Genomic DNA, 13056 nt, shown 5'->3' with positions numbered 1-13056 from the left:
TAGAATAAAGACGGTTGAAAGGTACTTGTAATGACTAACAAGACATTTTACTCCTATATCTCTGAAGTGATTTACGAGAGACCAAATTTAACAAAAGATGCTTCCATTGCTCTTATTGCTCAGCAAATCGGGGAGCTGTGGGCCAGGAACTGTGGACAAAGACCAAAAATATATTTATTATAAATCACAAATCACAACTTCTAAATAGGAAGCCAGCTGGCAATTGCAAGGTATTAGTAAGGTGATAGAAGAAGAGTTGGTTTATAGTCCTTCAACCATTGAGGCTTCGTAAGAAGCAAAATTAACCAACATTTTCTTCTCATACCCACACAAACTCTGCGGAGATGGGGAGAAAGTATTCCCACGACGGTGGAGACAGCATTCTGTGTACTCATAAGGAAGAGAAGCAGGTTCTTAGGGAAGAAAGGTTTTGTTATCAGGTGCTTCCTTTCACTGGCAATGACATTTGAAGAACTTAAGGGCATGCGAAATAGACTTTAAATGGACTTAAGTGCTGGGAAATTTTCAGAAAAGTGTTTCATCTCTTTTATAGTAAATCTGTAAACCAGTAAAATTGCTCCAATAATTTAAAAAATAATAGAATGAAGGATTAAATAAGTGTACTGGTCTGTTTTTCCTTCAAGGTATTTGTCGAAGAGAGAGAGGTAAGAGTCCGATCTCAAGAAATGAATCAGATTTGAAGGAAGGCTTGATTCGATTTTTGTTTTCTTCCTTTTTTTTTTTAATTTATTTTTTTGGTGACTTTGGTTAACGAAATCCAGTAAGTTTCAGATGTACAATTTAACAGTAAGGCATATATATATTGCATTGTGTGTTCCCCTCCCATAGTTAGATTTCTTTCTGTCACCATGTATTTAACCACTTTCACCCCGTCTACCTCCCCGCTCCCCCACCCCCTCCACCCTCTGGTAACCACTAGTCTATTGTCCATGTCTATGAGTCTCTGTCCTGTTCGTTTGTTGTTTTTAGGTTTATATCCCACATATAAGTGATATCGTGGTTTTCAACTTTTTCCGTCTGGCTTATTTTGCTTAGGATGATTATCTCAAGGTCCATCCATGTTGTCGCACAATTTTGTTTTCTTATGTAGAGGAGATTTAGCATTGGCTCTGGGAAAAGAACCAGTGAAGGGCGGGTCATAGCAGAAGCAGCAGCGGATGTTTATGGAAGGTGGTAGTGATTACATTCAAGATCACAGTTTTTATTTAGAAAGAAGGGGTTCTTCTCTTGAGATTGGAAGAAGAGGAAAGGAGCGGTAGAGTTATTTGAAGTCAAAAACAAAGTTGAGTGTCTCTAAAGAAAAAGAAGTTGTTTATAGTAGGTGGCTTAAAGAACACTTAAGATTTGCTGAATGGAAAAGGAATGATATTAGGATGAGTAAAAGGATTGCCATGCCTACCTTTTACATTGTATTAAGCACCTGTTATCAAAACACTGCACAGGACTTTCATTTCCTTAGAGTACAAGGTAGAGCAACCGCCTTAAATGAGTTTATAATCTTGAACAGATAAGATATAAATATGAGGAAGTTTACATAAGGAAATTATAAAGTCATAAAAATTACCAAGCAAATGGTATAGATACTGATTGAGTTTATAACCGTATAATAATAATAAAAAAATACTTGGAGTATAAGTATGTACTCTGAGATCCAGCTCTATCACCAATGGTTCATACGGCATGAAATACAGCCTTTGATACCTGTGGACTCAGATTCTTCATCTATAAAAAGCGCGGGTCGGACTAGACAGTTCTAAAATCCTTTCTTGGAATCAGTGAGAAAACGAAAGAGCTTCTGGCACTGACCGGGGTATAAGAGAGAGTTTAGATAGGCAGAGATGAGTCTAGGAAACATTGAAGGTAGAAGAAACGGCATGAGAGAAACATAGGGCTTGTTTGGAAGACAACAGGTGCATCATCTTCGTTGCGTTCACCTTGAGAGTTCATGAACATGGAGGTGAAAGTAGGAAACGGTATTTTTTTTCTCCAACCACAGTTGTCTTATACACAGTACATGAAGTATTTTAAAATAAGTGGCCTTTCAATATCCAGAACTAGTGCAACCAAATTATTTTGGGGGACATGTTATTTTTGTTAGTATAGAGAAATGGGGGAGGAGGGAAGAGTGAACTTTAATTTGTAGTCACATGAACTATTTCAGAAATCCAACTGTTAATCTTTAAAACAAGACATTTCTATCAGAATGAGACAATTTTCAGATGTCTTGAGTTAAGACTCAAGTGATAGTTATCGACCCAAGGCAAGTGGGTATAGAAGTAATATTAAATAACCATCCCATGCCAGGTACTAGCAGGCTGGCCAACGTGGCTTCTTCAGGCTATCCCACAGCTTGGAAAATAGGGTGCTAGTTCAGAGATGAAAATAACTTGTCTCTATTACACTCAACTAGTCAGAGGCAGTTCAAGAGCTCAGCTTCCTTCTATCAGGTCCTGTAGGTGCTGGAGTTTGTATCTCCAGCTTCAAAACATACCCTAAAACGGTATCATAAGAGGATATTTACAGAAAAACATATTATTTATGTCTGACCCCAACTCCACAGGAATCTGGGCCTCAGTGCTCCTGCTTGTACAGAGCCGCAGAGCGTTAGTAACAGTACGTTCTAAATGTGGAGTATGTGGGCATACACCTGTACGCTAGCTTTTCCTCCTTGCCTTTGTCATACTCTTCCAAGCTACAAGTCGGAAAACACTTACCTAATTTCGTTTCAGGTATCTATTTGTCAGATTTAACATACATCGATTCGGCATACCCGTCTACTGGCAGCATTCTAGAAAATGAGCAAAGATCAAATTTGATGAATAACATCCTTCGAATAATTTCCGATTTACAGCAGTCCTGTGAATATGGTAAGTGTCTGGGGGATAATGCTAAGCCATTAATTACCATGTTGTACCTCTGCTGATTCATTTACACATGTCGATGGCCACTTTTCACCTGGTAGGAAACGTCATCTGAACATAAAAGAAATGATTGTTTTATTCAAATGTTTGGATGCTTTCAGTTTGATAGTGAATAAAGATAGGCTACTGATACGTAATTTTATGATATTAAAAAATAGTTTACATTATCTGATTTGTTTAAATTTGTCTTAAAGTTAACGTATGTGCATCTGTACTTTTAGGAAAACCTCAAAAACATCCTAAAAGTATATGTGTGGGGCAGAGGGGTGGAATAGGGAATTTTACTGAATGTTAAAATCAAATAATCTCTCGTTTTATTCTTTTCTCAATATTTTTACACATAACATCAAATTGTAATGTTAATCTTACTTGAAATTTCTAAGTAGAAGAGGAAAAAACTACAGTAACAAATGGAAGCCAGGCTTCCTTTAAAAAAAAAACAAAACTGCCTTACATCTTGCCTTAGATGAGGTTTGACTATAAATCACAATGAAGTCTGTTTTTTTCCCTATGAAATTTCTCAAATATGTGGGACTTTCTAAGTGGAGCTGTTTGGTTTTTTTTTAAAATCTATACAAGCAGCATGCAACTGTGATTTTCTAAATTACCTTCAGTTTTACATTAAATATTCACCCCAGTAATGTCCTTCCAGAGTTAATTTAAATTTTGATGCTATGTGGCCTTAATTTACCTTTAAATATATTTTTCTCAGCTTCACTTTTAAAGTTCTGGATATACTTTATGAGATAATTAATTACTTATCACATTTTGCCTAGATATCCCCATGTTGCCTCACGTCCAAAAATATCTGAACTCTGTTCAATATATAGAAGAACTACAAAAGTTTGTGGAAGACGATAATTACAAGTAGGTTCAAAAGTGGTTTGTATAACTTTGTACTGTCCTCCGCCCTCTCATCCCCACATATTTAAACATCGAAATCCTACATCACGTCACACAAATGCCTAATCTAGTTGGACATTGACGTGTGTCTTTTTTTAATCACTTAGTGTGTACAAATACTCATCTGTTCTTTTATTAAAAAGTTTTTCATCCTTCTCAAGTTGTCGAGAGCTGTGTTTGAGAGTTTCAGTTTAAATTTCTTCCTTTCTCTCTGCATTCAAGCATTGGATCTTTATGGAAATTTATCTTTTAATAGACTGAAAAATTAAACCCGCTTTAAATAGAAAAATCACTCCTTTTTGAATGGTAATTTTTGGCACATCTTCGAACTTGTTTTGAATTGTTTTTGTGGTTTGAAAGAATATTGAACCTTTTTGCCTTTATTAAAGATTTTTAAAATAGCAGATGTTCGTTTCCTTCTCATTACCATCCACTGTAGTGCCCAAGGTGGGAGGGAATGTTGAATTAATAACTCTGTATTTATCAGCGGTGTGCCATCCATCATAACTGCCAGGTTTTTTCCCAAAGGTGGGAGGATAAAGAGCTTATTTCACTTATTTTTCTTTTAGCTTCATTTGTTAATTTAAAAAATTTTTTTTCGTTGTTTAGCTTTATTATGCCAGTGGTTCAAATTTAACTTTGTCTTCCACAAATATTTTTTTCCAATAAAAGGTCATACTTTAAAAATTTATCAAAATGAAAGACTGGGTTATTTTTCAATATGAACGCTTATATAAAATTTTTTTATTTTATATGATAGGGATTATCAACTTTCTTGTTCCATAAGTTTCAACAATTTTTAAAAAAATTCTGCAGAACACAATACCAGTGAAAGGCTAGAAATTCTGGAAAACACCTAGAAATAACTTTTTTCCAAAGAATAAGTATATTAAGAAGCTCTGGAAATGTGCTTTAATGTATCTAAAATTTTCTTAATGTTTAAAAACACCTTTATTGCCGTCTCCTCCCTGTACCATGTTACCACTTTATATTTCTATTTCGGTTTTTGTTTTACACGAAGTTCTTACAGGTAACTCATTTGAAAATGTACATGGTCATTGGAGCAGCTTTCAAAGGCTGCAGTTGCTTCACACATCTGTTGCTGCCCTAGGCTGTCATCCTTTTGAGTCAGCAGTGCGATTCGCCCATAGCTTCCTTTCTGTTTCTTCTACTTTGGTTCTTTATTTGGAAATTGTAGTTATTTTGGTTTTCTTTGTCTTCCACCTACCAGACTGTGTGCTTCAGAAGGGCAGGGACACCATGTCTGTCTTATTCTCTGTTCTATTCCAGTGCTGAGGGCACAGTGCCCAACACAAAACAGGTGTTCAGTAACTCGCGAATGAATAAATTTGGTATAGTCTGTAGCCCAAATAATTAAACTGCTTTGTTAAAAGGAGCGGAGTGTTCTGGTTAATCATACAAGCATTTTATACTGTCAAGTAATTATAATTGTATATAATTCCCTCTTAGGTTACCGAAGAAATAATAAGAATCTATAATAGATTTATCATTATGAATGTCGCCTGTATTATGCAACTTCCTAAAAAATTCCAGTTGGCAGAATGCTAAAACATAAAATGCTTTTATTAATTTTCATACAAATGCTTAGTTAATAATAGGCTTTGTGGTCAACACCAAAGTATTCTCTACAACTGCTTTAGTCTCCTATTTCCTGAAATAGTTTCCACTGATAGAAATCATAATCTCTTTCTGCTGTGGAACTCAAAACTGAATATATGATCCTAAATGAAGCTTAAGTACCAACTATTAAACTTAGGACTTAGGACAGGGATGTACCAGGAATTTTACAAACAACCTTTTTATTTGTATAGATCTTTCTTTTGATAAGTTGAGTTGGTTGGTTTTTTGGACGGTTAGTTTAAATAAGGTATTTTAAATGTTTTTCAGTGCTACAGAAGCCATTAGCCCATCCAGTAAAGATTCTAGAAAGAATTGTCATAATGTATTTAATAATATAAAAGTTCCTGAATTAAAGTATCAGGTATCACTGTAACTTCCAAGTTAAATCACCTTTTAGTCCTTATCAGGTATCTTTAAAAGTGTTGAATTGTTTGTCAGTGTTGGGTAGTTTGGGGAGATTTTTCTATTTTTAAATATAACTTTATAATGTTTTTCCCCTTCCTAATATTTTCTGTAAGATCCTGTATATTCCTATATTTTCATAAGATCAGCTTTGTATGAAAGAGATAGGAGACTTAACTACTGAAGATTGCTCTTTAAGAAAAATACTTAGATGAGATTATTTTATAAAAACGTTTTTAGTTTCTTATGAGAAAATACATGATTATAATATTATGTTGTCAGCTGTTAATCATTTTATGTGTTTTGTTTCTTTCTAAAACACAGGCTTTCATTAAAGATAGAACCAGGGACTAGCACGCCTCGATCTGCTGCTTCTAGGGAAGACTTAGCAGGTTAGTGCATAGTTTTCTCTCATTGCCAAACGATGACTCTGCTAACCTAATAAGAAAGAATATACTTCAAAGTAAGTACTTAGCACATTTGATACTGCACTCAAAAAATTATTTTTAGTACTAAAATATAACATTTTTTGTTTGGGGTTTTTTTTTTTGGTTTATAATTAAAAAGTTGTTACTTGTAGTTCGTTGGTAATGTACAAACAAATATTCCAGTTAATCAAGAAAAATCGATACAACAGACAAAATAACAGATAAGTGTTTATAAATATTTATTTTTCCAAATTAAGAACATACTGTCCTAGGCAATGAGGGTCGATCACAGAAATTTCTGTGGTCTCAGTGAGAAATTCTACCCCTTTGAATAATTGTAGAAGTCCATTTTAATGAGTTAATTTTTTTAAATTGTACTTTAATACTGAGTCCAGTACTGAAAATATTAAAAAATAGTCCCTTAATTTACCCATTGCATTATGATGCGGTTATTACGTATTTACAACACATAATCAAAAAATATAAAACTGAAGAGAATTATTCATTATTTAAGAAATTCTGGATAAGTACCTTTTTTAAAATTTCAAATACAGACCTTGGTACTAAACTTCATATTACTATATATTCTAAAAAAATATTTGGAGACCTAAATAGTAAGATATGAAAGAAGCGAGGGAACAAGCCATGACAATATCTAGGGGAAGAGTATTCCAAGCAAAGGAAAGCATTTCAGTCTAAATCTCTCAAATTTGCTTTACTTTAGAATGATGTTTTGCTAAGTCAGACAGAGAAAGACAAATACCACATGATTTCACTTACATCTGGAATCTAAGAAACAAACAAAACAGAAACAAACTCATGGATACAGAGAACAAACTGATGGCTGCCAGATAGAAGAGGGGTCGGGGGGCTGGCTGAAGAAGGTGAAGGGATTGGGAAGTACAGATCTGCAGTTACAGATAGTGAAGGCCATGTGAAGTGATCGTAGGGAATGCAGTCAGTAATGTTATAATCAGGTGTGCTGTCAGGTGGGTGTTAGACTTATGGGGAATCGCTTCATAAATTATACAAATGTCTAATCACTATGCCATACACCTGAAACTGACATAATGAAGGTCAACTGTAATTGAAAAATTTAAAAAGAATGTAAAAATAAATAAAGTGATATTTTGCAAATCTGTGTACTTTTGAGTTTTATTTTTTGTTGTTCCCATAAGCCTGAACAAATGTCAGTACAGATGTTAGTTCTGACTTGAATGCCTGACTCGCCCTCCACCGTCTCTGAAAGGAGGCTGAGAGCGAGAGTAGAACCACGTGGACAGCTAAACGACACCTGGAAACCTGAGTGTTTAGTTCCGTCCGCCGTGCGAGACCCCGAGCCCATCCCTACTTCTGCTGCTTCCTCTGTAAAGGGGAGAGAATATTCCTACTGCCTAGTTAGCGCAAGTCAGATAGACAGAAATCAATGGATTTTGTATGTTTTAGGATTGGGGGTTTTAAGACTCAAAATATTTTTAATGTTCAGTCAATTAAACGGAGTTAACATATTAATCTTATCTTAAAATTTAAGCCACAGTTTATATTTTATATGCGGGAATTAAAAATTAAACAGTCCTTTGAAAACATTTGAAAATCTCTCTCTCTCTCTCTTTCTGTCTCTGTAAACTGAACCCTTAGGTCCTGAAGTAGGAGCATCTCCACACTGTGGAAGAAAGAGTATGGCGGCCGAGGGGGCCTTGCTGCTGCAGACGCCGGCGACCCCTCGGAACCTGATTCCACACGGACACAGGAAGTGTCACAGCTTGGGATATAAGTCAGCATTTTTAATTTTATCTTTCACATTGTTTTCATGGTTGCTAGTTGGATTTAGCTTCTATTTATTTTATTAAATAGGAAATAGTGTCCTTGCAGAGTTTTTTGTTTTCGTTTTTTGCAGTCATCTTTTTCTGATTCAGTAAAATATCTCGTTTGCCTAAAAGCGCTTATTTCCTCCTGTACCTTAATTTGGAAGTGAATGTTCCCAGCAGCGCCTCCACATTTGGGGGAGATAAATGGACATCACTGCGTATCATAAACACAATCAGGAAAGCAATATACTATTTTACTTTTAAATTATAACCTTTGTGTCAAGACAGTCATTGCTTGTCTTAACTGAAATAAGTCTCCATAAATCAAGGTTTATAAAAATTGTTCTTTTTATTCCTAAATAGAAAGAATGGGAAACTGAGTTTTTTTTTTTTCATTAGCTTTGCAAGATTGTTTTCTCAAAACGGGGTCCATGGGTCACCTTTGCATGATTTCTGTGAAAATTTAATAGCCATTTTCCAGAAGCGAATGTGAAAATTTTTTGGTGGACGTGAGACTTAAGGTGAAGTTAAAGTAGTCTCTGTTACATAGGTAGATATGGCCTGATTTCCTAAGAGTTTTTCCTAAACTGTTGGTTTGAGAGTTTTATGGTAAAATCTGTTCATTAGTATGAGAGTTCAGAAGGAAGCGCAGGATAGCAAGTAAACCTTTTATGTCCTGAATCTTTATATAAGAATATCTTTATATCCTGAATTAGTAACAGTAACAAAAGATGTAAAAAATATTTCTCTCTGTTTCCAGTTTCATTCATAAAATGAACACAGCAGAGTTTAAGAGTGCAACGTTCCCAAATGCAGGGCCGAGGCATCTGCTGGATGACAGCGTCATGGAGCCCCACGCGCCATCTCGAGGCCACGCCGAAAGCTCCACGCTTTCTAGCGGAATATCAATAGGTGAGGAGTATTTCTCTGAAAGGGTTCCAACTTACGTGGAATGAGATTTTTCACAAAACTCAGCTGGAAAAACATCATTAACTCTACTGCAAAAAGAGAAGATTTGATAAAAGCCAAGTAGCAGTTAGACATAGGATCGTCTTAGTAGTAGTACTGAAGGTCATAATTCGTGATGGTTTAAAAAGTGCTTGGTGTTTTTTACTGCAAAAGGGGAGGCATTTGAGGAATGGCAGGAGAAGAGTGTGGGCTGGCCGAATTGGTTACTGCGTGCAGCTGGGACGCGGGAGTGAGGGACAGGGCAGAGTCAGTATGACTCCCAGTTTTTTTGGACCAAGTAGCTGGTTGAGCTGGTTGGTGCTACTACTCGATGGAGAAGACTAGAGGAGCAGTCATTTGTAGGCAGCGAGGTATTGTGAAGGGTGGCCGGATTTGGGGAATTAAGAATTCTGTTTTGGAGATGCTTGGTCCATGTGGAGTAGTCAGGTAATCGAATGTGTGAGTTCAGAGCTCAGTGGGGTACGGTCAGGTCTATGGAAGCAAGTATAGGAGTGAGCATATTTATAGTATTCCAAGCCATGGGGCTGATGAGGTCACCTAGGGGGAGAGTGTAGATAAACAAGAGGACATCTTAACTTAGAGGTCTGATTAAGATGACGATGATGATGATGATGATGATGTTTGTTGTTGTTTTACAAAGAGATGGGCTAATAAAAGGACACTGCGAAGGAGGAGGGGCCAGGGAAGTAGGGGAAAGCCGGGGCATGGTATCACAAAACCCCGTAGAGGGAGTGTTTCCAGGAGGGAGGTGTTGAATGTATCAATATCAAATGCAAAAAAGAGAAGATGAGGATGGGTTTAACCTGTGAATTTCTCAAAATAACAGTCACTGATGACCTTGACTAGAGTCGTTTCATAAAATACTAGGGACAGAGCCTGACTGGAGTCGATCGGAGAATGAGAGGTGGGGAAAGAGCTCCGATGAAGGGGAGCGGGAACTTGGGGCCGTACTGAGCAGGGACGTGAGAGTGCGAGGAGAATTTGTTTTCACTTCCTAACCTTTTATTTTCTGAATCTTCTAGATGGGCATGATTTCTTTTGATAATTAGAAAATCCCCATACAATGCTATTTTTATTTTTAAAAAGAAATAAAGAAGGAAAGTGTCCTCCTCTGTGATGGCCAGGTTTACTCTACGGCTATTATTGATGTTAATGTGATCATCTTAATATTGATGAACCATCAATAGAAGGAAATGCAGAAGGAGTTCGTTTTCTTGAACATACTGACTTTCTTAACCCTTGAAAATTCCAAACCCTGAAAATTAAATTGCTTTAGAGCTTTACAGCACTGTTCAACTGTTTTTATTCCTATACTCCCCTTTTTATAAATGCAAATGATTAAATGATGACAAAATATGCAAAATAGAAGACAAGTTGGCCACCTGAAATACCTCTTTATTAATGCTATAAGTTACCTATATGCAGATATCAACCTCAGTCTGAAAAATAATGCACAAAATAATTTTGGAAAAGAGAAAGGAACTTATGTCAGTTAAAAATGGTTACACTTATAGAATCCTGCATGCCACTTGAAGCAAAAATTAATAATTTTTTAAATTACAGCTCATAATTTATGTGTGTGTGTGTGTGTGTGTGTGTGTGTGTGTGTACATGTATAAAATATTTGGCTTTTTCCCATCATAAGTATTATAAGTATGATTCTCTAGCTTATTTATGGCTTTTACTTTCCATAGATATCTGGTTATTTCATTTAGTTATAGTTAACGTCTTAGTTTGGAGATCTTTCTCTTAGAACAAGTAGAGACTAATTTTTGGCCTTTATCTCTTTTAATTCTATATTATCTTAAGTAGATAAACAGTGAAGATTGATAGATCTTTGTTTGTAAATTAAGAACATTAGACATAGGCATTACCTCCTAGGGTTTTGTTGTAAAGCTTTAAAATTCTGAAAAGAAAGACTATAACCATAACTGATAGGTGTTAATATGCATGCACACAAACTCACATTTGTAATCACAAAAGCATGTTTTCATTAGTTGTGACTTTTATACTCTTTGTTATTCTAATTTGTTACATTAGTAGTCTTATCAGCTATATTCCAATATATTGCAAAATAAATCTATCAGCATAATATTAGAATGAAGTATTAATACATGGATGTTCACCCACAAATAACATGATTGCCATTTTATAAGCACAGTTGTAGAAATGATTTTTAAAATCAAAAATTCAAACTGATGTTTAAAAGATAGAATAACTTTTGATTTTAGGTAGCAGTGATGGTTCTGAACTAAGTGAAGAAACCTCATGGCCTGCTTTTGAAAGGTAAGAAAAAGTGTCCATTTGAACTACTTTTAGTTTATTTTGTCTTTCTTAAAGTATATGAATAATATAATTCACACATGAATTCATATATGATAATATGAATTTTAAGAGATAATATTTATTACTATCTCTAATGGCCTATTAGCTTCCTGCTTTTTTTTTTAGAAATTGGTATTTAAGTCTGGAAATCAGTTTTTTCTAATAAATATATGTTTGGTGGCTTGACACATGTATATGAATTTAGTACATTTCAAATTATAACTTAAAAGCAGTAACAGTCATAATCAACTTATCTACTTATACATTGAAAAATAAAATTATTTTCTTCTGGTCGATTTAAATAATTTAAGACATTTAGTAGAATAGTCAGCTTCATTCTCTGCTACTTTATTAAGGGCAAAATGACTTAGTAAAATTTAAATTATAATGTAAGTAAAGCAGCTTGAGGTTTGAATTTAAACTGTCAAGAACTCAAAGTTTGCACAGAGCACACAGATTTATAGTGAAATACTGTATTATACTTCCTCTTCCTCATTGCTTTAAGCTGTAAAAGCCACCAACAGCCTACAGCAAGTGTCATACTATATTGATCTCCAGTATAAGATGTCCTCAGGAAACGCAGGCAAACAGTGCAAGTAATGGTTTTTACTAAATGTTCATTAGGACTTTGTCTCTGACCATTTCAGTTCTGCTATTTCTGTACTTAGAAGATACTTGACTCTTGACTGAAATAATTGCTCTTTTTTGTATATAAACCTAAGCAACCTAAGTTTCTAAGCAACGTTATCGTTTAGATTGAATTTCGAATGTCATATTAAAATCGATGGAGTTGAAAATAGTTATCTACCTCCCTATCAGTGACTTTGTAATAGAAAACAGTTATACTATCTATAAAGTTAAAACTAAACTACGTTTGATTTGGTTAATTTCATGTTGTTTAATTGGAAAATTATATCCTTATTCTTGATGACACTTCCTAAATAATTCTCACCATTATGTAATTAAGAAATCCAATATTTCAAAGTACTTTTAAGCCTTTTTACACTGTCAGTGTTGCCAAGTTTTGATCTCTTTGTTTTGGGGAGTTCTTACAATTTGTTTTTGCATATTATTCCTCTTTCAACTTTTACTTTCAATTTCTTTATTTGGGTTTGCCTGAAATCAGAAAAACACAAGAGTTGCCTCTGGCATGCTGTCTGTACAAATCGTCTTAGTTCTTTCCCTGTAAAAGAGCATAATACCATCATGTTGATCATAGAGTGTATTGTAATCTTTAGACAAAAAACATCAATGAAGAAAATTGTTTCTCAAATCACTTGACATGTAAGTGAGCAACCAGCATGGCGTTGTAATAGGTAATCTGTTCTCATCCCAGCAGGTGACTTTTGAAGACAGCATTTAACGGTGTTACCTTCACATCTCAAAACAATATTTTCCTTTCATGACAAATGTTTTGCTTTGGAGACATTTGCAGTTAAAAAAAAATCTACCGTACTTATGTCAAGTTTAAATCAGTGGCGCTTGGAACATTTGGAGAGTAAATTAATGCTGCCTAGCAAGAGTCAGACATGAAATAATAATTTAATAAAGAACTAGGTTTAAAATAACCACCTGTATATAATGAACTTGATATGTTAAAGATGCCATTTTTTGTTCTTATTTCCTAGAGAAAAGTCA

The 13056-nt window shown here is 34.9% G+C and overlaps 1 protein-coding gene across 2 annotated transcripts in view; it reads left to right on the top strand.

Annotated features, from left to right (window-relative positions):
* The window catches only part of RALGPS2 (Ral GEF with PH domain and SH3 binding motif 2), a 119135-nt gene that overhangs the window by 86708 nt on the left and 19371 nt on the right, over positions 1 to 13056 (top strand). For both annotated transcript variants that reach the window (XM_025043973.1, XM_025043974.1), the window contains exons 9-14: positions 2751 to 2888; positions 3719 to 3809; positions 6213 to 6280; positions 7955 to 8090; positions 8885 to 9036; positions 11325 to 11379. In XM_025043973.1, the coding sequence (XP_024899741.1) occupies positions 2751 to 2888; positions 3719 to 3809; positions 6213 to 6280; positions 7955 to 8090; positions 8885 to 9036; positions 11325 to 11379 (640 nt within the window). The remainder of the gene's footprint in view (positions 1 to 2750; positions 2889 to 3718; positions 3810 to 6212; positions 6281 to 7954; positions 8091 to 8884; positions 9037 to 11324; positions 11380 to 13056) is intronic.

This window comes from Pteropus alecto, unplaced genomic scaffold (genome assembly GCF_000325575.1).
Source record: "Pteropus alecto unplaced genomic scaffold, ASM32557v1 scaffold101, whole genome shotgun sequence".
Lineage (NCBI taxonomy): Eukaryota > Metazoa > Chordata > Mammalia > Chiroptera > Pteropodidae > Pteropus > Pteropus alecto.
Note: the sequence above shows the minus strand (reverse complement) of the source record. Positions and strands in the feature narration are given on the sequence as shown.